General features: G+C 37.1%; 1 protein-coding gene and 1 non-coding gene across 5 annotated transcripts in view; one reads left to right on the top strand and one right to left on the bottom strand.

Annotated features, from left to right (window-relative positions):
* ANKRD12 (ankyrin repeat domain 12) overlaps positions 1 to 11,771 on the top strand; it is a 126,271-nt gene extending 114,500 nt beyond the window's left edge. For all 4 annotated transcript variants that reach the window (XM_047827346.1, XM_047827348.1, XM_047827347.1 and 1 more), the window contains 4 exons: positions 3,496 to 3,594; positions 7,017 to 7,160; positions 9,797 to 9,892; positions 10,503 to 11,771. In XM_047827346.1, coding sequence (XP_047683302.1) covers positions 3,496 to 3,594; positions 7,017 to 7,160; positions 9,797 to 9,892; positions 10,503 to 10,688 — 525 coding nt within the window. In that variant the 3' untranslated portion in view covers positions 10,689 to 11,771. The remainder of the gene's footprint in view (positions 1 to 3,495; positions 3,595 to 7,016; positions 7,161 to 9,796; positions 9,893 to 10,502) is intronic.
* Positions 11,772 to 21,594: 9,823 nt separating this feature from the next.
* On the bottom strand, positions 21,595 to 21,710 carry LOC125149776 (U5 spliceosomal RNA). The gene has a single exon (XR_007146060.1). It is a non-coding gene; the product is annotated as a U5 spliceosomal RNA (small nuclear RNA).
* Between the last annotated feature and the right edge of the window lie 1,329 nt (positions 21,711 to 23,039).

Here is a 23,039-nt window from a genome sequence, read left to right as displayed (position 1 = left end):
GTTATTAAAGAAACACAGCACGGTATAGTAGAAAGAGCAGGAGATTTCTAAGTACTGTACATAAGTTTGTCTGGGTTTTGCTACAAACCAGCTGTGTGATCTTGAATAATTCCTTCACTTCTCTGATTCTTAGTTTTCACATCTGTAAAACAATAATACCTACCCTACCTCAAAGCAGGTTGAAATAGTATATGCCATAACCCATTAAAAATTTTAAAACAGTATACAGATTTGAGAGGTTACCATTATTTTATCCATCTCAAAATAACTTTAAGGTTCATATTTACTAGAGTTAATATGCAAACCCCCCACCTCTTGTTCATAAAAAGCTACTTTTGAGTTTATTGGACCTGAAACTCATTTGTTCAAAACTTAGTCCTAAAAAGTAAATCCCAGAATAACAAAGATCACTTTTACATACATTATTTTTAGTACCTTCCAATATGATTTTATCCATTTGTTTCCTCTGTCAGCTAATTGCCATCTTATTGAATTAATCTCTACATTTATGTGATCTGTTTATAGAACCTGTTAGAAATGTAGTGAAACATCTCCAAAGTCAATTTAAGTGTTTGTTCTTCTATCAGGTATTTTTCTCATAATCTAACCGGAATGCTGCTGTTTCTCCAGAGGAAATGAAACGAAGAAAAGTGAAACCTTAGGTCAGGTTCCCAAAAGGCAAATGAACAGGGCGAGAATAAAAGAAAAAGACTTGTCACATCATGGTATCCACTGTGGTCACTAGTACCGACACAGAGTCCCTACAGCAGGGGCACGAAGAGCATCCCTGGGAAGCTATCAAGAGATTTTTTTATTCTAGAGACTCCTGGGACTCACAGATCTTAAAAGACAAAATCCCCAAGCATAATTTACTTAAAGATAGATGAGGGAAACAGCAAAAGGAAAGTTTCCTCAGAAAGTCTCCATATATTCCTTTGGTGATTTTACCATTTCTCTGTACGTTGCTAGATGTTGGAAATTTCCAAATTTATGTGTTCTGCCCAAACCTCTCTCCTCAGCTTCTTTTTTGCTAACTGGCTAGCTCCACTTGGATGTCCGTGAGCTCCACAAACTTAACATGTCAGCACTGAATTTATCCAAAACCCTTATTTCTCTTTCCTCTTTTCTCCTCCTGGGGTATCTCCTACCAGCTATCTGGCCCCCTCATGCTGGAGGACCCACAAGTGGTCATTAGCTGCTCCCTCTCTTATCCTTAATCATTATTTTTAGACCCCATCCCTTCCACTCCCTCCTTCTCACACCAGTGTCACAGTGATTTGCTTTCTTAATTTCTTGTCCTCCTAATATCTATTCTGCAGACACAGCAGTGAGCTGTAAGATCTTTCAGTGATTCCCCACCACATACAAAATTTACACTGTGTTATACATACTGTCTGTTCCACAGCATGTTAATTAAATACATGGCGGGATGGGGGGGGGGGCAGGCTGGGGCAAGGTAGGGAGAGCTCATGGTCAAATAAGTTTGGGAAATGGGGCACCTGGGTTGCTCAGTCGATTGAGTGCCCGACTTCAGCTCAGGTTCATGATCTCACGGTTCGTGGGTTCCAGCCCTGCATCATGCTCTGTGCTGACAGTTCAGAGCCTGGAGCCTGCTTCAGATTCTGGGTCTTCCTCTCTCTCTGCCCCTTCCCTGCTCACACTCTGTCAACCTCTCTCTCAAAAAATAAACATTAAAAAAAATTTTTTTAATAAAAAAATAAGTTTGGGAAATGAAGTACCATTAATCTAAAAATAAATAGGTTTCTTCATTTCTGAACTTCTCAGAACCATTAAATTTAACTTGATTGTGAGACACCTGAGTGAGTACATATGTACAATGTTTCTCAAACCCACTTGTTCTTAGAACCATTTCTCGCAAGTCATGTTTGTGGGCTCCGTGTTCTGTGGAACACACTTTAAGAATAGCTGGTTAAAAAAAAAGCTGGTTTACAGAACGCTAATGACTTTGCCCCTGCTGATCCTCATGTCCCACCGTTCCTTCCCTCAAAGTTGATATCCCAGGAATTCAACTTGTAGTTGGCTCCTGACACCCTACTATCTCTTTGTTTCATGAACTTGATTATGCTATCTTTTCTTCTGGGAATTACCCTCCCCTCTTCTTTCTCTTCTTTTTTCCCCCACAACTCCTTTCTCTTAACTCTTGATTCTGGCTCTTCCTTTAAGATGCAGCCTCAGGCATTAAGCCTCTCCAAGAAGCTTTCTCTGATACCCCAGGCTCAAAGGAGTAGATACTCTTCCTCTGGGTGATATAAAGGAGGCCTTTATGGTTTTGGAAAACTTTAAAACCATAGCACTAAACTTTACTGTTACTCTTGTTAAATTTAAAGATGGTTAGAAGACACAGAAATCAAACAGATGTATTATTTCAGTTAGAGGCATGAAAAATAATCCACCGCAATAAGTTATCTGTCCTATAGAATTTTCCACCACATTGATTCAACTGAGTGAATCCTTGTGATAGGATTTAACTTTTTTTTGGACCCCCATAATTCCTGTAAATTGTTCACTGATGATAGAGTCCCAGTTAGATACAAGTTTGATTCTTTGTCTAGAGCTTTCTGTATATGGTGTTATATAATTCCTTAAGAACCACATCAGGAAGCACATAGAATCTGTTTGTCCCACCTTCTGAAGAGTCAGAAGAGTCAACTAGGTTCCCACATGCTACCAAAACATACTGAGATACCTTACTTTGCCCCAATATGCTGACAGTAGTTAGAAGCTAGTCAGGGGTGGGAGGAGGAATATAGATATTCCAAAGGGTAGAGGGAGAATATTAAAAGGATCACAGATGTCTCATAACAGTAGAGCACATGCATAGATGGAGTTGGCTTCCTTAACTGCCAGCTTCTACCAGAAAGCAGTCCACTTTAATAGTCAAATTAGAGATGAACCAACCGCAGGATTTTTGAGTATGGATGGACAAAGAGGGTTTATCACATGCAAATAAAGAAGTTATCAGAAGATAATTCCTTCTTTTTTAAAAAGTCTTAATTCAGTAAATGTAAAGCGCAGCACTTTAGCATTTAATTTTTACATGTCAACAAAGAGACTTACCATACTGAGACTCAGACTGCTGTAATGTTTACGACTATTTGCTTGGTGTTTTTCTGTTTTTGTGACCATCCGCGTGCGTCCCCCCCCCCCCCCCCCATATGTGAGCTGGCACTTATTAATGCTCTAAAATGTGTCTCTGTAGTCAGGAACTTCCTTAGTCCTTCTGATTTGCTCTTTGAAATTTGCTATTGCCTCTGAATTAAAACATCTGAATTTACCAGTAAGTTCTGCTGTGTTTCAGACCATTGATTGGGAAGTAACAACCAGTTGGATAATCGTTACTGTATTATCTAATTCAGAGAACATCAAAACTTATGTTTTCATTAAGTGATACACTAAGAAGTTTAATTTTATAAGAATAGCCTATTGTTGTAAACAAAACCTAATATTTTTAACTATGTATTTTTTAAAAATTAGATTACACCACCACCTTCACTGTCAGATCCACTTAAAGAGCTTTTTCGGCAACAGGAAGTTGTAAGGATGAAACTACGTTTGCAACACAGTATTGAAAGGGTAAGAAATGTTTACATTTATGCTAAAAATAACATTTATATTAAAAATATTTTAACAATAGATTATAACGACCTATATTATATATATATACACATACATACACATACACAAAACACACACACACACAATTTTCTTAGATTTTCCTTCTTTAGAACCATTTTGGGAAATGGTTTGATTTTGTTGTCTTGTTCCTGTGCAGTTAGATGGAGAATTTTTAAACCTGTTTTAGGGTAGCTGCCCCTATGTTATGGTTCATGTTGAGTGTATTTTTGATGTATAAAAATCTCTTAATAATTTCTTGTTATCATTTGTTGAACTAAAGCAGTGAATTCCTAGTTAGACAGTTGGATTTCCAAGTTTTGGAATTGTTGCTTGATACCAGCTCCTTTAGTGCAGAATACTTACAAAGCTGTGCTTAGTGTTCCTTATAGGTCTCCTTTCATATTCTAGTTTCTGGTGGTTAGTCTGGGCATGGAATGACATGAAAAAGGCTGCTTATTTAGAGAAATCATGAAAGTCATTTCACTTAGATTGACAAAAATATAATACCTTCTTAATCTTTTGGGAGGGTCAAGAATTCTGGAACTTATATGAGCTGTGATCCTTCAAAGGTAAATATATACTCATCCAAACAAAAGTATGCAATTTTTAAAATTCATACATTGATTCCCTAGGGCTCAGGTTTTTAACTTTTTTTGTGTCCTGGGACCTCTGTAACAATCTGGTAAATATAAACCTTTTCTCAGAATTATGTTTTTAAATTAATAAACTTACAGCATTACAAACAGAACAGTAAATGAAAGAAGCACTGATACAGATCTTACAACATTGTGCATGTCAATGAGTGGTTTGTTCTCAATAAGAAGTTAGGTCGTATAACATGTCAATAGCTATTTCAACCACCAGGCATGTTTCAAGCCAGTTGATAACATATTTTTATCTGTGCATCTATCCATGCTACAAAAGCCATGCTGCCTTACAGACAGTTACGAATTCTCATTTGAACAGTGCAGTTTTCCAAACTTTAACAAAGAGTAAAAATGACTCCCATCCATTCATATGTTGACCAACAAACAATTTAGAATTGCAGAGTACTAGAAAGCAATTTAAAATGCCTGACCAATGTGACAGCAAACAGTGATACCATTTGGAGGCAATACCTGCAACAATTAAGAATTGAAAATCCTTGTGATTTCTATGGATGGCAGAGGTGCAGATACTTCTGATATTACTGTGGTTTGTGACCCATGTTCATAATTGAAAAAAATGCCAGTTGGCAGTTGGTAAAAACAAAGATCTGATTTTTCCCGTTCCATGTTCACTTTGAGACATACATAACCCATGCTCCGAAGACATTGTTTGAGAAGCTGTGTTGCAGAAGTTCAAGGACACAACATTAAGTGGACTATTTAGGCTGTCATTCACACAGTATATCTCTGTGAAGTATTTTAGCAGAAGGGGTCTGACTTCAAATAATCTATTTCTTGGGGCACCTGGATGACTCAGTCGGTTAAGCATCTGACTTCGGCTCAGGTGATCTCATGGTTTGTGAGTTCAAGCCCCACATTGGGCTCTCTGTATCAGCACAGAGCCAACTTCGAATCCTCTGTCCCCTTTTCTCTCTGCCCACCCCCCCCCCACTCATTCTCTCTCAAAATAAATAAACTTAAAAAAAATAATAATATATTTCCAGACAGTGTTAAGGGATTTTTGGGTATTGCTCTTAATCTCTATACAACTGCAACCAGTTTTTTAGAAAACTTTTCTTCCAGCTATTTTTTCTTAGTATCTGTTTTTTGTTTTTTGGTTTTTTTTTTTTTTTTTTTTTTGGATATTTTATCACTTAAAGTCCCACCTTAAACTTGTAGTTAAATTACTCCTAAGTGTTAGACTTACCTCTTCTCTTTTGTGTATCATTTGTCACATCAGAATTTAAAAGAGATTAAATAGGACTGTGTTTCTTTGTCTTTTCACTAAATTATAAATACAGCAAAACTGTACAGCAATACATATGTGGATATAAGGCCTGCATGCTCCAGTAGGGGAAGGATAAAGTTCTTGTCAAGTTGAGGGAGAATGGGGAACATGGTGGGGAACAAGACCAGCCACACCCTGAATATTCTCTTAGCCTAGCCGGCCAGACAAAACCCACAAAATGATAGACATCTTCTAACTGGAGAATTCCTGGACTCATTACCTCTGTCTTTGAAGTTCCAGCTGTCCACAGTTCCCAGAGTTGTCCTCGTTGATGTTTAAGCCAAAAAAGACCGTTACCACCAGATGGCACAACTCTATAAACCAGTATCATGATGGGTTGAGATCTGTAGCTACACCCTAGGAATTCCCAGTCTGCTAAATGCAGAAGATCACCCACATCATTTCATTAACTTTATGATAGGGTGACTCTACATATTACATAATTGGAGGTTTTGCACCCCACTTAACACATTTGAAGGCAGGATTGCACTGTCATTGCTAGAGGTTTAAAATTAGCATCAAAGTACAGTGTTTGTTTCTGTGAAAATATTCATTATAAAACAAGCTGCTACCACAACGGCACACCACTTCACACCCATCAGAAAGGCTATGATTAAAAGATAATAACGAGTGTTGGCAAGGATGTGAAAAATTGGAACCCTCACACACTGCTGGTGGAAATGTAAAATGATACAGCTGCTGTAAGAACAATTCGGCAGTTTCTGTCCAGGTTAAACATAGAACTGCCATATGACCTAGTAGCTCCACTTGTTAATTACCTAAAGAAACAGAAACTATGCATCCAAACAAAAACTTGGAGGATGAATGTTCATGGCAACATTATTCATGACAGCATGAAGGTAGGAACAACCCAAAAGACCATCTGCTGATGAACGGATAAATAAAACGTGGTGTGTTTGTGTATGGGAATATTATTCGGCCATAAGAAGGGATGAAGTACTGATGCTGCACACAGATGAACCTTGAAAACATGTGACATGAAAGAAGCCATTCATAAAATACCACATATTATATGGATCTGTTTGTAAGAAATGTTCAGAGTAGGTAAGTCCACAGCAACAAAAAGTAGCATAGCGGTTGCCAGGGGAAGAGGAGAAATGGGCCACGACTCGTGATGGGTATGAAGTTTCTTTTGGGTGTGATGAAAATGTTCTGAAACTAGTGGTGATGGTTGAACATCTTGGTGAATATACAAAAAGCCACCATTGTACATCTTAAAAGATAATTTTTAAGAAGAGACTGCCACTTTTGGAAAGAGCATTTACTTAATACTTTTAGAACACTTGGAATTCTCAAATCTCAAGCTTTCTGTAAGAAAAAACTACTCTGAGATTCAGGTTCTGTGGTACGTTTTAAGTGATCTTATCTTATTTGAAAAGCAAGTGATTGAAGAATTGTTTTTTTTCCATTCTTGGTTCAACTAGGAAAAACTTATTGTGTCCAATGAACAGGAAGTTCTGCGAGTTCATTACAGAGCTGCAAGAACATTGGCAAATCAAACACTGCCATTTAGCGCGTGCACTGTTTTACTGGATGCAGAAGTATACAGTGTCCCACTGGACGCTCAGGTAAAGTGCCAATGATACAGTTAAAATTTTCCTAAGTACAGTGTGTTTTTGTCATCTGTTTCCATAAAAGAAACTTGAATTCAGCAATCAATAAAACTCAAAGGAGAAAAACACCTCTTAGAGAATAAAGCACTTCCAGATCACCTGATCCTCTCTTTTCCGCAATCCTCTAAACATCAGCGTTATCTTATAAAAGCAGATATTTATAAAACCAATACATGTTTGGAATAGTCCCTTGAACATAACTTGTAATTTGTTTCTAAAAAACCTTTTTTTTTTTTTAACGTTTATTCATTTTTGAGACAGAGACAGAGCATGAATGGGGGAAGGTCGAAAAAGAGGGAGACACAGAATCCGAAACAGGCCCCAGGCTCCGAGCTGTCAGCACAGAGCCCGACGCGGGGCTCAAACTCACGGACCGCAAGATCATGACCTGAGCCGAAGTCAGATGCCCAACCAACTGAGCCACCCAGGCGCCCCTGTAATTTGTTTCTAAAGTGGATGTTTACACCTTCAAGCAACTGGAAAACTACTACAGGCGTATTAAATTTCTAGATGGCTAAAATAGGGCCAGGCTTTTTGTCTTGATCTTGGATATTGCTGGAATAAATATAGTTGTGAAGAAAACTGTAGTTATGTCTTGGATAAAGTTTAATACCACATATAAATTATACGAATTTAGAACCAGACATTTCAGTGGTCAGAATTTTTGTGCCTCGCAAACCAGAATGAAATTCATAGGTCATAAGAGAGAATATAATGATGAAAATAGGGAGTGTAAGCACAGTCAGTGAAAGATTATCACAAAAAATACTAGGAAATGCTGTTTTAGGTCAGACAGTCTAGAAATACAAATGATACAGGGTATATTCCAGAGAAAATTACCTAGTTCTCTCTGGGCTTTTTCTCATCTGTTTTATAAAAAAAAAAAAAAAAAAAAAAAAGATTAAACTAGATCAGTAGATTTCAGACTTTCTTAAAATCACCAACCATTTTTATCCAAATGAAACTATTCAGATATTTGAAAAAGCTATTAAGAATTAATTGGATCTTGGGGCGCCTGGGTGCCTCATTTGGTTGGGTGTCTTGACTTCGGCTCAGGTCATGATCTCGCCCTCCGTGAGTTCTGGCCCTGCGTCGGGCTGTGTGCGGACAGCTCAGAGACCGGAGCTTGTTTCAGATTCTGTGTCCCCCTCTCTCTGCCCCTACCCCACTTACGCTCTGTCTCTGAAAAATGAATAAACCTTAAAAAAAAATTAAGAAAAAAAAAAAGAATAATTGGATCTTAAGAAAGAACTATTTGACTGAGGAAATAAACACTGGAAATGCCACTGAGGGACTTTACATAATACAGCTTTAAAGAATTTAAACAGAAGAATGAGTGATTTTTAATAACTGAAATGAATAGTTTAATTGTGTTACTAAAGGCTGGACTAGACCATGTACTATTTTGAGGTCTTTTTTTTTTTTTTTTTTAACATTTATTTATTTTTGAGAGAGACAGAGACAGAATGCGAGCGGGTTAGGGGTAGAGAGAGAGGGAGACACCGAATCCGAAGCAGTCTTTTAAAGTTGCGTGCAATTATAGAGTAATGAAATTAATTTTAGGACAATGTAAATCAAGCTACAAGGAAAGTCTTTAAGATTTCTAGTTCAGAATGGTTGAGTAAACATACCTGTTTATTTTTTATTTCTCCCAAAACTTATTGAAATAACAAAAGACATGTCAAAATAAAAACTAATCCATAGCACAACTGGAAATCGAGATGGAAGGCCACAGGATCAGAACACGTTGACATTTCTGATAAAATGACAGATGAGAGGGGCACCTGGTTGGCTCAGTCAGTTAAGCATCCAACTCTTGATTTCAGCTCAGGTCCTGATCTCGAGGTTTATGGAATTGAGCCCCATGTCAGGGCTCTGTGCTGACAGTGCAGAACCTGCCTGGGTTTCTCCCTTCCTCCCTCCCCCCGCTCCGTCTCTCTCTCTCTCTCTCTGCCCCTCCCCCATTCATGTACACTTTCAAAATGAGTAAACATTTTTTAAAATGTTTAAAAAAACGTACTCCTTTCCGTTTTACAGAATAGAAAATTGAGAGTACGTAAATAGTTCAAGATCACACAGTAAGACACAAAGCTGACATTTGAATACAGCCTCTCTTAATTCCAAAACTAGTGTTCTTAAGAGTTGATCCAGAATTTCTTTATGGTCGCTCCAAAATATTGGTCCTGGAAAAAATGTTGGCCTCAAAGTCCTGTCTCCCACCTTAACACTCTTTCTCCCTACACATGGTAAACATTAGCATTAAAGGAAGATGTGAAATCAAGTATACTTGAATAAGAATGTCATAGGTGTGGTACTTAATATAAGATGCCTTTTTTGAGAATCGTCTTTGACTCACAAGGCAATAGGATTCTATTTAACAACTAAACTCAGCTTCCTAGAAATTCTGGTAATAATCTGTCTATTCAATATGGAACTAAAGGCTTTAACAAACTTTTTAAATACCCAAATTATATTATTATCCTTTTTCAAAATCTGTTTCCATCATTCCATCGCACCATAGAATGATAGGATGGCATATAGGTTTTAAAGTGGGTTATTGGGTAGTATTAACTACTTACATTCTTTTTCAGTCTGATGACAGTAAAACTTCTGTGAGGGATCGCTTTAACGCAAGACAGTTCATGTCTTGGTTGCAAGATGTGGATGATAAATTTGACAAATTAAAGGTACGTATGTTTAGAAATTCAGTTTAAATGGATGCTTCCCCCTTAAATGGAAATTGCAGCTCTGTTAGAGAGGAGTGACTAGGAAAGGAGATAGCAATTAGGCATCCTCATGCCAGCTACAGTCAGAAGGTAAAGGAAAATAAAGACCACAAGTCCCCTTTTCAGGACCAGTGTAGTAAAAAACGAAACTGTCACAGAAGCAGTTTCTAAGGGGCATCTTCATGCTTACTGTCCAAAATACAAGTCTGGTTATAGTTGTAACGTGAAAGAATGGGAGAGCGATAAGAGAAAGGATACGTCCTGCAAAGTAAATTCATAAAGAAAATTATTTGGTTTGAGATTTTGAATCATTTCAAAAATCACTTCCTGGGTGTTCATGATTCTTTGATAATTTGAAATCTCCTTCATTGAAAGAGCAGTTTCGAGTTAAAGTCTGAGATTAGACACTCGGAAAGTTGCAGACCCAGAAATAGCATATAGATACAGACCAGGTAGAGCAGAAATGGATGTGTAATTCAGACACTCCTCAGAGAGTCTGTGGATGAGCTTAATTTTTAAACAAAGCAAATTTAATAGAGCAGTCTCTTAACTCTTCTCTTCTTTTCAATAGACCTGTCTTTTAATGAGGCAACAACATGAAGCTGCAGCTTTAAATGCCGTCCAGAGATTAGAATGGCAGCTCAAACTCCAGGAACTTGATCCTGCCACCTATAAATCTCTCAGCATTTATGAGATCCAGGAGTTTTATGTTCCCCTCGTTGATGTTAATGATGATTTTGAATTGACTCCTATATAGCAACCGTTACTTCCGGTGGTATCGTCTTAAACTGATGCGGCTCAAGAGTCTTAAACTGTGGAACACTGCCTTTGAGAAAAATACTGCTATTCTGCCTTTACAGTTGTTGAGTAAAGTTTGACTGAAGTTGGTTATGTAGTAAACACTGTCATTTTGTAAACAACGAAAAGAGAATTATTTTGGATCCAAGGTCCAAACAGTTTCTAACTGAAATCTATTATTTATATTGGTGAGAGGTAACTATTGCATTAGAGCATGTTGGCCGACTGAGGGAGATACTTTAAAAGTTGAGAATCTGCTAACAGCACCGAAAGTTGTTAGCACTCCTAAGTAACAAGGTAACCACTAGTCTTCACATCTCTTTCAAGTTTTATTAAAATCTGTCCGTAAACTAAAAGGTTCAGTTCCTACCAAATAGTTTCTAATGTGGAAGAAAAACGTGGCACAAAATTTCTTCAGTTTATTATATCTGTAAATTAACTGTACAGTTTTCTTTTCAAAAGTTTTAATATTGTCTTCCTTTTTAATAACTTATTTTATACATATTGTGCAGATGTAAATCTTGTAATTAATGGTCAGAATGTATACAAAGGGATTGGTAGTCAAAACATGTACAAAGAAATAATTGTAAAACTGTTCTGTCTGATGTTTTCTTGGACCAAAGTTGTAGTTTGTATGGAGTGTAGTGGTAGTGTGTTCACGTAGCAAAACTTTTAAATAAGGCATGCATGTGTTTGAGTTAGCTTGTTTTCATCACCATAACTGTAAAGGTTGTGACTTAGTTGTACTGCATGCTTCCTATAATTTAACTCTCTCCATAAGCGATGCCTAAAGTAGTGTAGGGTGTTTTCATGCCAGTCTCCTGGGATAGTACCTATGACTCACTATGTTGGACATATTATTTAGAATTAGTCATACAAAGAAACAGCTCTTTTTTCATCTCACGGTAGAACCTGTTCCCCTCTCCCAAAATGCCTTTGAATGAAAATTCTGAAATTGTAAATGTCTATTTTAATACTCAAGTATGAAAGAATCTGTGAATATATGTAAATATGTTTAATAAATTTTATTGGTCATGTTAAATCATTGTAAAACTTTTTTACATTGCTTAAATATAATGTTTTAAGCTTAATAACCTTTGCACTTTTAAAATAAAAACAGTACTCAAATCAAAAAAAGAGCTACTTGGTAGTCCAAATAAATACAAGAAACAGGCATATTCCAATCAATCTCTGCAGTGTTTATGAAAAATTGATTAATATGTTGTATTTTTTCCTTGTATCAAGTTGCAAAATGTAATTTTCAGAATTTTATAATTAAAATAAGATTTGGTATGATGTTTTTAATAAAATAATTAGCAATATACTTAGAAAAAAGTCCAGTTTCTCCTATACAGTGAGGTAGATTAAATATTCAGGAATATTTCAGATCTGAAATCTAAACTACTTAAACATTTTTGAAAGGAAAATTAGGTTATATGTAAAAGTGAACATAAGTATATGGGATAAAATCTACAGAACTTCCCACAGTATGTTCTTGAATTATACACTAATACTGGATGTTTTTTATTCTGGTAGAGAAAAGTAAAAAGCATATATATGAGGAATAAAGTGACTTAAACTCAGCATGCAAGTTGGAAATCCCAGCTAATGGGAGAGAATGTAAAAATTGAAGTTTTTGAGTGCAAAGGTATATATTAAGCTTAGGGGTTTTTGAATTTTTACGTCAATTTATATTTTAATTCATACTGTACTTGGCATGCGCAATAAAGCAGCACGTGTAAAAAGTACACAGTGCAAGGACTTTATTATAAAGGTTGGATGTAGTGTTCTTTAGAAATTTAGATGAAAGATTTGGGCCTTTTTTTATTGGACAGATGGGGCCAAGAAAGGCAGGGTAGATTTTGAAGCACTGGTTTTGTTGAAGTTAAGTTTATTAAGGCTGGGAACATGAAAAGCTAATTTATAAAAGCAATACTTTTTAATATGAAAAAATTAATGCAAATTTTGTTTATACTTTTGCCGAAAAATAAAAAACCAGATCATTGAGCGTTGAAGTCATAGAAAATATGAGAGGGATAAATGTATACAGCATTTTGTTCTGAGGGTCCAACTGGAAAAGGGGGAGAAAAATCACTCCTTGGCCAAACAGAACAAGCTGCAGAAGAGAAAAAGCAAGAAAGCAGGAATCTGGCATATTTTAGTTGTCCCAGCTTTTTAAGTACTAACTCCAGTTCTCACCCTCTTCAGTGGTGCCTCAAGTTGCTGGAGCCTCTCTGCCATGATTCTGCTTCTGCAGATTTCCTTTGTAAAGTGACTCAAAGCTAATCGGATAGCTTAAAAGAAAAGTGAATGTCTTCTTGGTGGGAATCTATACTTAAGTAGTTAAGAGCTTTGATATTAAAGATTTTCTGAAGCTCTGAAATGCTAGGAAAAAACTTGGAATGGGGTATATACCTAAAAAGATTTAGGATTCTGAAAGAGAAATAAAGGATGGTTAGTTTAATCAGTGATTTTTTTTTTTAACTATTCAAATATCATGAACAAGATACTAAATTGTACCTAAGGATTTGTATTTCTTTAAATCTTGTTCTAAATCATATCTGTTTAATAAATGACTAGTTGATATTTGTGCATGTTATTTAATAAAGAGTTATATTTTTATAGAAAAAATAAGAGTGAAATGTGTGCTAAATGTTTTTTTACTTTCCACTTCCATGTGACTCGAAGCCAAACAGCAGTGGTTACCTGGGCAGTAGCAAAATTGCAGAAATACTCATCTTGGGGAAACAGCCTTGGAAGAATAGTTCGTGTCTATTCAGTAGTAATGTCTCAAAAATGAATTTTAAATGTTAGATATGCTGCAAACTTCATAACCACAAAAATTTCAAGCAAAGCCCCAGGAGGCTCATTTTAATTGATTTAAGAAGTATCCATTTATTCTAGAAATTGAGTGCAGTGCTAAATTTCTTAGTTATCCACAAAGTTAGCAATATTTTTTATTTTATCGCTGACACAAAACTCCGAAGTTTTTTATATAGAGGAAATTGACTTCAAAACTCATGAGACAGTCTTATCTTTTAGTATTTTTAAAGAGAATATTTTCATGATTTTTTTTAAAGTCCTCAAATATTTAAAGCAAATAGATTGTTAAAAGTGATAGTCATCTTTGGAAATGCTTGTATGAAGTTTAATTGATTAAATATCTTGTAACTCATTTCCATGGTTGCTCCTTGACACTATAGTCTCCATTGTACCTGGAATGGAGGTACAACGCCTCCACAGTAGTAGTTACCCAAAATATTTAGAGTCAGTAAAACCAAAGTTCATAGGACAAACTGAGGCAAATACAGTTTAAATAATTCCCTTAAAATAGCGAGGAAAAAAAAGTACCTAGAATTGTAAGTATTAGCATAAAAACTGAAAAGTACATCTAGAGAGACTGACTTTTTCCAGTGATTAAATGTTAAATGCTACACGGTATCTGCAAATAATGTAAATTTTTTATACACGTGCATATCTCCAGAAGAGAAAATAACATACAAGATTATTTACCTAAAGGTAAACACAGTCTTCGTTGCAAGAGGACTCCGTTTTATTAGATGGATTATTTGCACAGAATGTAAGATTATTTATGAAACACATTTAACTCTATTGATGGCTTTTTCAATGCCTTTAGAAAAAAACTATATGCCATATCAAAATCTCTGAGTAGACCTAGAAAAAAGGCTTTTAGGTGGCCGCCTTTGTCTCCACTTGTGAAGACAATTCTGTTGTTAATACACAGAGTTAGGCATATGTAGCATATGTTTACAGATTAAAGAGCATCCCTGTGTGTGCCCGTCACTTAGTTTAAGAGATCATTATCAGTACGTTTCTTCTCAGTTTTTGTTTTTAAACTGACCTAAATCCAGGTTACAAAACAAAACTAAAACCCAGATCTTAAATAGGCAGTGTGTTGGGATAAGTCCTGACAAATGTATACATGTGTTAACTTTACCCAAATTGCGATTATTTCCAGCTTCTTAACCATCACTGCAGAAAGTTCCCCTGTGCCCCTTTTCAGTCAGTGGCTCCCTACCCCAGAAGCAATCACTGTACTTCCCATCACCATATATTACTTACACCTGCTCTTGAACTTTTTACAAATGGAATCAAACAGTATATAGTACTTTCTTGTGTCTGCCTTCTTTCAACATAAGGTTTTGAAATTCATCCATGTTGGATATGCCAGTAATCTGTTCCATTTTCGTAATGAGTAGTAGTATATTGTACAAACTTGTTTATTCATTCTCTTGTTGGTAGACATTTGGATTGTTTCCAATATGGGGACTGTTGTGAATAAAACTGTGAACATGCAAATCTCTTTGTAGACATATTCTTTCATTCTTGGCTGCATACCTTGGATTACTGGGTCATAGAGAATAGTTGTATGTTTAATTTTATTCGAAACAGACAGTTCTCAAAAGTGGTTGTACTACTTTATACCCCTACCTATGAGAGACCCAGTTGTTCTGAATCTTCATCAATATTTGGCTGTCAGTCTTCAGTTTTAGCAATTTTGGTGGATGTGTAGTGGTACCTTGTGTCTTTAATTTGCATTTCAATGATGACCCACTGGTCATCATTACTTTTCATATGCCTTTTGACCTATACATATTTTGTGAAATGTCCTCAAGTGTTTTGCTCATTTTTTATTGGGTTGTCTTTATTACCAGTTTATAGGAATTCTTTATATATTCTGCATGTTAAGTCCTTTGGTCAGATACATTTGTCCTGTGGGGCACCTGGGTGGCTCAGTCCGTTGATTGACTCAATTTCATCTCAAGTCATGATCCCAGGGTCATGGGATTGAGCTCCCCATTGGGCTCTGTGCTGAGCACGGAGCCTGCTTGGGATTCTTTCCCTTTCTTTCCACCCCTCCCCCCATTTGTGTATGTGCTTTCTGTCGCAAAACTTTTTTAAAAAATAATAAAATCTTAAAATCAGACTGATTCCAGGTAACTAAATTGCATGACTGAACCTAATCTATCACTAAAGGAATACAACAAAATCCAGTAACCAACAATGGAAAAATTACAATGTCTAGCATCCAACAAAAAATGATCAGTCATGTAAAGAAGCAGAAAATTATGACCCTTCACTAGAAAAAAAAAAAAATAGAAACTGAACTAGAAATAAAAGCAATGATGGAACTAGTAGACAAGTTTGTTAATAAAACTATTATACTCAGCAGCACGAACACCCTCACCATCCGCGTCTGTGACTGTGATGCCGACGGGGTAGCCCAGACCTGCAACGCGGAGGCCTACGTCCTACCTGCCGGCCTCAGCACCGGAGCCCTGATCGCCATCCTCGCCTGTGTCTTGACGTTACTGGGTGGGTACAGTTTCCGGTGCTTTCTCTGCGAGAGCAGTCACACCAACCCTGCATGGACCGTGACCCTTCTCTTTCCTTTGGCCTTGGGTACCTTTTTGAGAACATACACAAATGTTCCCCTCTATTGGGTTTTGTTCAGTAAGCAACCCATGTTCCTTTGGCCACGCTTTCCAATGGTATATTTAAAACACAGCTCAGAAAAAAAAATACCAATCTCTTTTTTAAAATCGCAGTGAAGATACAGGACTGTTTAAAATTGATTTTTTTTTTCAAATTTACCATGTTGTTTTACAGTACCCTACAGAGTCGTCTATTAGACCAGAATCTTCTCTATGTTGTTTTGATAAGATGATTACTTCAGAAATTATGGCTTTATATGCCCCCTCTTTTCAGAAAAGATGTAAGGAATATTTTATAATTATTCACGAAGTTAAAGAGATTGTAATTCCAGCAGTGCAAAAGTTACAGTTTTCCCAAGAATTAACATATTTAATTGTACTCTCCTGGATTATTTCATTACATGGTTAAATAAGATTTACAACTTGTATTAGAATTACAGTTTTGTAAGAGATTATGCAGTACGCTTTTAAAAATTGGGAGCTAGCCAACATGGGCATTGGGTAATGGTTTTTTTCCTTAGCTACACTCTCTTTCACAGTGTAACTTTCCACAGCAAGGACAATGAGCATTTATGATTGTGTTTGAGACCGTACTGTGTGTTTTCTAAGGTAAATGGGTCTGATATAATTTGTGAACCCATTTATAATATATTTAAAAAAAAAAAAAAAAAAAACTATTATAGTCTGTGTATGTACAGAAAAGTAGAGGAAAACTTAACCATAATAAGGAAAGAATGGGAGATAAAGTTTTAAAACCCCAAATCAAGATTCTCGAGAAATGAAAAATATACTAGGTGCAATAAACTGATGAGACACTGCAGAAGTAAAGACTAGTAAATTTGAGAACATAGCAGTAAGAAATGACCCCAAATGAAAGATGGAAGAAATGAACAGAGCCTCCGTAAGCTGGGAGACCATATCAAGTGACCTAACAACATGTAATTGGAGACCCAGAGAGAGAGGAGAGGGAGGGGTAACAGAGAAAGACTTTTAAGAAATAATGGCTGGAACAAAAACCTATCAACCTAGAATTTGTATTTGCCAAAAATATCTTTGAAGAACAAGAGCAAAATAATTTTTTTACCAAAGCTGACAGAAATTTTGATACAGAGGAATTAAAATATCCAAAATGGGGGGCGCCTGGGTGGCTCGGTCGGTTAAGCGTCCGACTTCGGCTCAGGTCACGATCTCGCGGTCCGTGAGTTCGAGCCCCGCGTCGGGCTCTGTGCTGACAGCTCAGAGCCTGGAACCTGTTTCAGATTCTGTGTCTCCCTCTCTCTCTGCCCCTCCCCTGTTCATGCTCTGTCTCTCTCTGTCTCAAAAATAAATAAACGTTAAAAAGAAAAAATACCCAAAATGGTAAAAATGTATTGTGGGGATTACAGCCTCTATAAAAATAAAATGCATGACAATGGTACAAAATTGGTTGTAAGTCCTCATAAAATGCATGGAGTGGTGTGATGTTAGTTGAAGGTAGATTGTGATACATTTTAAGAAGTACACTCTAGGGGCACCTGGGTGGCTCAGTCAGTTAAGTGTCTGACTTGGGTTCAAGCCCTGCATCAGGCTCTGCACTGACAGTGCAGAGCTTGCTTGGGATTCTCTCTCACTCCTCTCTCTCTCTCTCCTCCTTCCTGCCTTGCGCTTTCTCTCTCAAAATAAATTAAAAAAAAAAAAATGAAAGATGTACACTGTAAACACTAAAGCAGCCACTAAAGGGAAAAAAGATATACAACAAATAAGATAATAATTAAGATTAAAGGGAGTCATGCAAAGTATTTCATCAAAAAGAAGAGAAGGAGGAAAATGAAAAACAGGAGAAAATAGAAAAGAAATAGCAAGACTGTAGATTTAAACTCAACCCTATGGATGATCACATTGAATGTGAATTTATACTTTAAAACTGAGATTGTCGGAGTAAATAAAAAAGCAAGTCCCAACTGTGTGTTGTGTATAAGAAACTCACTTTAAGTGTAATGACGGACAAGTTAAAAGGATGAAAACGAGATGTTACTACCCACCTATTAGAATGGTGAAAATCCAAAACATTGACGACAACAAATGCTGGTGACGATGTGGAAAAATAACTCCCATTCATTGCTGGTGGGGATTCAAAAGGGTACAGCCACTTTGAAAGATGGTTAGTGGTTTCTTACAAAACTAAGCATATTCTTACCATATCCAACAATCATTCTCCTTGGCATTTACCAAATGAGTTGAAAACTTAGGTCCACGTGAAAACCTGCATGTGATGTTTAGAGTAGCTTTATTCATGATTGCCAAAACTTGGAAGCAACCAAGATGTCCTTCAGTAGGTGAGTGAATAAGTAAGCTGTGTTACATTTGGACAATGGGACATTATTCAGAACGACAACAAAAAAGCTATCAACCATGGAGGAATCAACCATGGAGGAATCTATCAAGACATGGAGGAATCTTAAATGCATATTACCGAGAAGGAAGCCAGCCTGGAAAGCTATGGATTGTATGATTCTAACTATATGACATTCTGAAAAAGGCAAACTATAGAGACAGTAGATGAGTGGTTTCCAGGGACTTAGGGAAAGAGGGGAGAAGAATCGGGGAGCACAGGGAATTTTTAAGGCAGTGAAACTATTGTGTATGATACTATAATGGTGGACATATGTCATTATATGTTTGTCAAAACCCATACAACACCCAGGGTAAACCCTGAGGTAAATAATGGCCTTTGGGTGATCTTGTCATGCATCAATCAATGTGTTGATGTTGGTTCATGGATTGTAACAAATGTACCACTCTGGAGCAGGATGATGATGATGGGGAAGTCTAGGTGGGGGTGGCGGCACTGTATACAGAAGGATACAGAAGACGTGAACAAGGTCAACCAACTTTTCCTAATGACAGTGATAGAACATACCCAACAATAAAAGAATACACTTTTTTTTTTTAAGTATGCACGGAACACCTGATAAATTTGACCATATTCTGGGTCATAGAATAAGTCTCAGTAAATTTAAAAGGATGGCAACCATACAACGTATATTCTATGAGCATGAGAGAATTTAATTAGAAATCAATAATGGGAGCCTCAAACCCTAACAGTTGAAAATTAAACAACACACTTCTAAATGATCCCTGTGTCAAAGAAGATATCATGAAGGGAAATTAGAAAGTATTATGAACTGAATGAAAATGAAAACACAACATATCAAAATTTGTGGGCAGTTAAATATTTAAGGAAAATTTATATCATTGAACATTCTATTACAAAGGAAGGAAAAAAATAGAAAGGAAAGTACTCAAACCAATTATCTAAATTTCCACTGTAAGAAACTAGAAAAACAGAAGAGGGGAACCTGGGTGGCTCAGTGAGTAGAGCATCTGATTCTTGATTTCAGCTCAGGTCATGATCTCATGGTTCATTTCGTGAGTTTGAGCTCAAAGTCTCTGCTTGGGATGTCTCTCTCTCTCTCTCTCTCTCTCTCTCTCTCTCTCTCCCCCTCAATAAATAAATATTTTTTTTAAAAAAATGAAACCAGAAAAACAGAAGAAAAGAAATAATGATAAAAGCCCAAACCAGTGTAAGTAGAAATCTGGAAAATAATAGAAAGAAAATCAATAAAATCAAACCCTGATTTTTTCAAAAAGATTAATAAAATTGATAAGCCTCTAGCCAGTGATCAGGAAAATAAGAAAAGATACAAATTAATCAATATTACAAATGAATGACCAGACATGACTACAGAATCTGCTGACATTGAAAGGCTAATAATGGACTATTATGAATTCTATGCCAATAATTCTACAATTTAAATGAAACGAACAAATTCTTTGAAAGACACAATCTGCAAAACCTCACTTAGGAAGAAATAGATAACCTGAAAAATCCTAGATCTATGTTTATGATTTATGATTGCATTCTAGCTAGCAAATCCAGAGCAGACAAGTCCAAAGGTAAGTTTTAAGTTGCCTCTGAGCTGAGTTAAAACAAAAACAAATACAAAAGAAACTGTTAAAAGAATCTTGGGTTTGTGGGATCTGGTGGACCATATTCTCCAAAAATGGCAACGACATCATCTCCCATCTTACATGCCATTCTTTCGATGACATACCTTTCATCTAGGAGTGCTTGGGACACAGCACAGCTCTGTGACTTCCAAGGTCAGGTCATAAAAGGGGATGCAACTCCCATCTGGTTCTCCTGAAACACTCGTTTGGAAGCTTGAGCTGCCGTGTAAAGAAAGCAGTGCAACTGCCCTGAAGCCACCATGTTGTGAGGTAACTGGAACTAACTCACATTAGCCACCACCTGAGAGGATCTGAGACTCCGAGAAGCAAGAATAATGCCCAGCCCACGTCCAGAGGCCCCAGCTCGCCAGCTCCCCTGCCTTCTCCTGACCGCAGCCTCCACCTGTGGTACCAGCATGAGGGACTCCGAGATGGGAACCACCCAGCAGAGGCCTTCCTGAATTCCTGCCCCCTAAGACATACGACATAATAGAATGATTGTTGCTGAGTTTTGAGATGATGTGTTACGCAGCAATGGTAACTGAAACATGGGACATACGAGCAAGGAAATCTGAGATGCTTCTGAAAACCACAGCAAGATGGGGCCAGATTGTCCTTGACCAGAGATTGATTTACTAACTAAAATTAAAGCGCTAAAAGTTCTGTACTGGTACCAAGGTTTGTGTGTGTGTGTTTTCAGACTTTGTTCACAGGCTTAAATTATTTTCCAGATTTGGGCAGGGTTCCTGTGTGTATTTGTAGAGGTATTAGTTCATTAAAATACTTGAGTAACCATCTTGTATTAGGCTCTGTGCTATGTTATCGCTGAATAGTAATGTTCTCAGTATAGGATGTAACATTTCCACATTTTTGTACCTATATTCTGGTTTATTCAGCTTAAAGATATAAAGAAACCAAAAAGGTAGTCAATGTAGTTTGAAGGACAGGAACTGCCATCAGGCTCGGCCCAGGGGAATGATTGTAATGTGATATTTTCAGTTTGAAGTCAAAAAGTTCAAGTACCAATATGACTCTGAGATTTTTTTTAAAGATTTTATTTTTAAGCAATCTGTACACCCAATGTGGGGCTCAAACCCACAACCCCATGATCGAGAGTTGCATGCTCCACTGACTTAGCCAGCCAGGCACACCTCAGAAGCCTTATCTTTTTTTTTTTTTTAATTTTTTTTTTAACGTTTATTTATTTTTGAGACAGAGAGAGAGCATGAACAGGGGAGGGTCAGAGAGAGGGAGACACAGAATCTGAAACAGGCTCCGGGCTCTGAGCTGTCAGCACAGGGGCCCGATGAAGGGCTCGAACTCACGGACCACGAGATCGTGACCTGAGCCGAAGTCGGCGCTCAACCGACTGAGCCACCCAGGCGCCCCTCAGAAGCCTTATCTTGAAATGATATATATGGCCCTGTTAAAAGAAGGCCTCGAAAAGTTGGCTTAAGACTCAGAGTTGTTCCTCTCCACAGAAATCTTTAGTAAGACGTGAAAGATTCGTACGATTTGAAGAGAAACCAGAGTATATTCTGATTGAGACTTTGAAATGAAATTAGAGCCTGAAACCTCTTGGTTCCCACAGCATAGCATTCACACTTTTGTCCAGACCTTGGGCACATTCTCTCCTTTTGTTTTATTTTTTTTTCTAATTTAAATCCAAGTTAGTGGGTTTATAGTGGATCCATATAGTGTAACAACGATTTCAGGAACAGAATTTAGTGATTCATCGTTTTCATATAACACCCAGTGTTCATCCCAACAAGTGTCCTCCTTAATGCCCCTTGCCTATTTAGCCCATCCCCCCACCCGACACCTCTCCAGCAACCCTCAATTTGTTCTCAGTATTTAAGAGTCTTTTATGGCTTGTCTCCCTCTCTGTTTTGATATTATTTTTGCTTCCCTTCCCTTATATTCATCTGTTTTGTATCATAAGTTCCACATATGAGTGAAATCATATGGTATTTGTCTTTCTCTGATTGACTGATGTTACTTAACATAATACTCTCTAGTCCATCCACATTGCTGCAAATGGCAGATTTCACTCTTTTCCATCGCTGAGTAATATTCCATTGTGTGTGTGTGTGTGTGTATATATATATATATATATATATATATATATATATATATATACCACATCTTCTTTATCCATTCATCAGTCGATGTACCCTTGGCTCTTTCCATACTTTGGGTATTGTTGATAGTGCTGCTATAAACATGGCAGTGCATGTGTCCCTTTGAAACAGCACACCTGTATCCCGTGGATAAATGCCTAGTAGTGCAATTGCTGGGTCGTAGGGTACTTCTATTTTTAACTCGTTGAGGAACCTCCATACCGGTTTCCAGAGTGGCTGCACCAGCTTGCATTCCCACCAGCAGTGCAAAAGAGATCCTCTTTTGCCGCATCCTCGCCAACATCTCTTTTGCCTGAGTTGTTCATGTTAGCCATTCTGACAGGTGTGAGGTGGTATCTCATTGTGGTTTTGATTTATATTTCCCTGATGATGAGTGATGTGGAACATTTTTTCATGTGTCGGTTGGCCATCTGGATGTCTTCTTTGCAGAAGTGCCTATTCATGTCTTTTGCCCATTTCTTCACTGGATTATTTGTTTTTTGGGTGTTGAGTTTGATAAGTTCTTTATAGATTTTGGATACTAACCCTTTATCTGATATGTCATTTGCAAATACCTCCTATTCTGTCGGTTGCCTTTTAGTTTTGCTGATTGTTTCCTTCGCCTGTGCTGAAGCTTTTGATCTTGATGAGATCCCAGTAGTTCATTTTTGCTTTTGTTTCCCTTGCCTCTGGAGATATGTCTCATAAGAAGTTGCTGTGGCCAAGGTCAAAGAGGTTGTTACC

The sequence above is a fragment of the Prionailurus viverrinus genome, chromosome D3, assembly GCF_022837055.1.
Source record: "Prionailurus viverrinus isolate Anna chromosome D3, UM_Priviv_1.0, whole genome shotgun sequence".
Taxonomy (NCBI): domain Eukaryota; kingdom Metazoa; phylum Chordata; class Mammalia; order Carnivora; family Felidae; genus Prionailurus; species Prionailurus viverrinus.
Note: the sequence above shows the minus strand (reverse complement) of the source record. Positions and strands in the feature narration are given on the sequence as shown.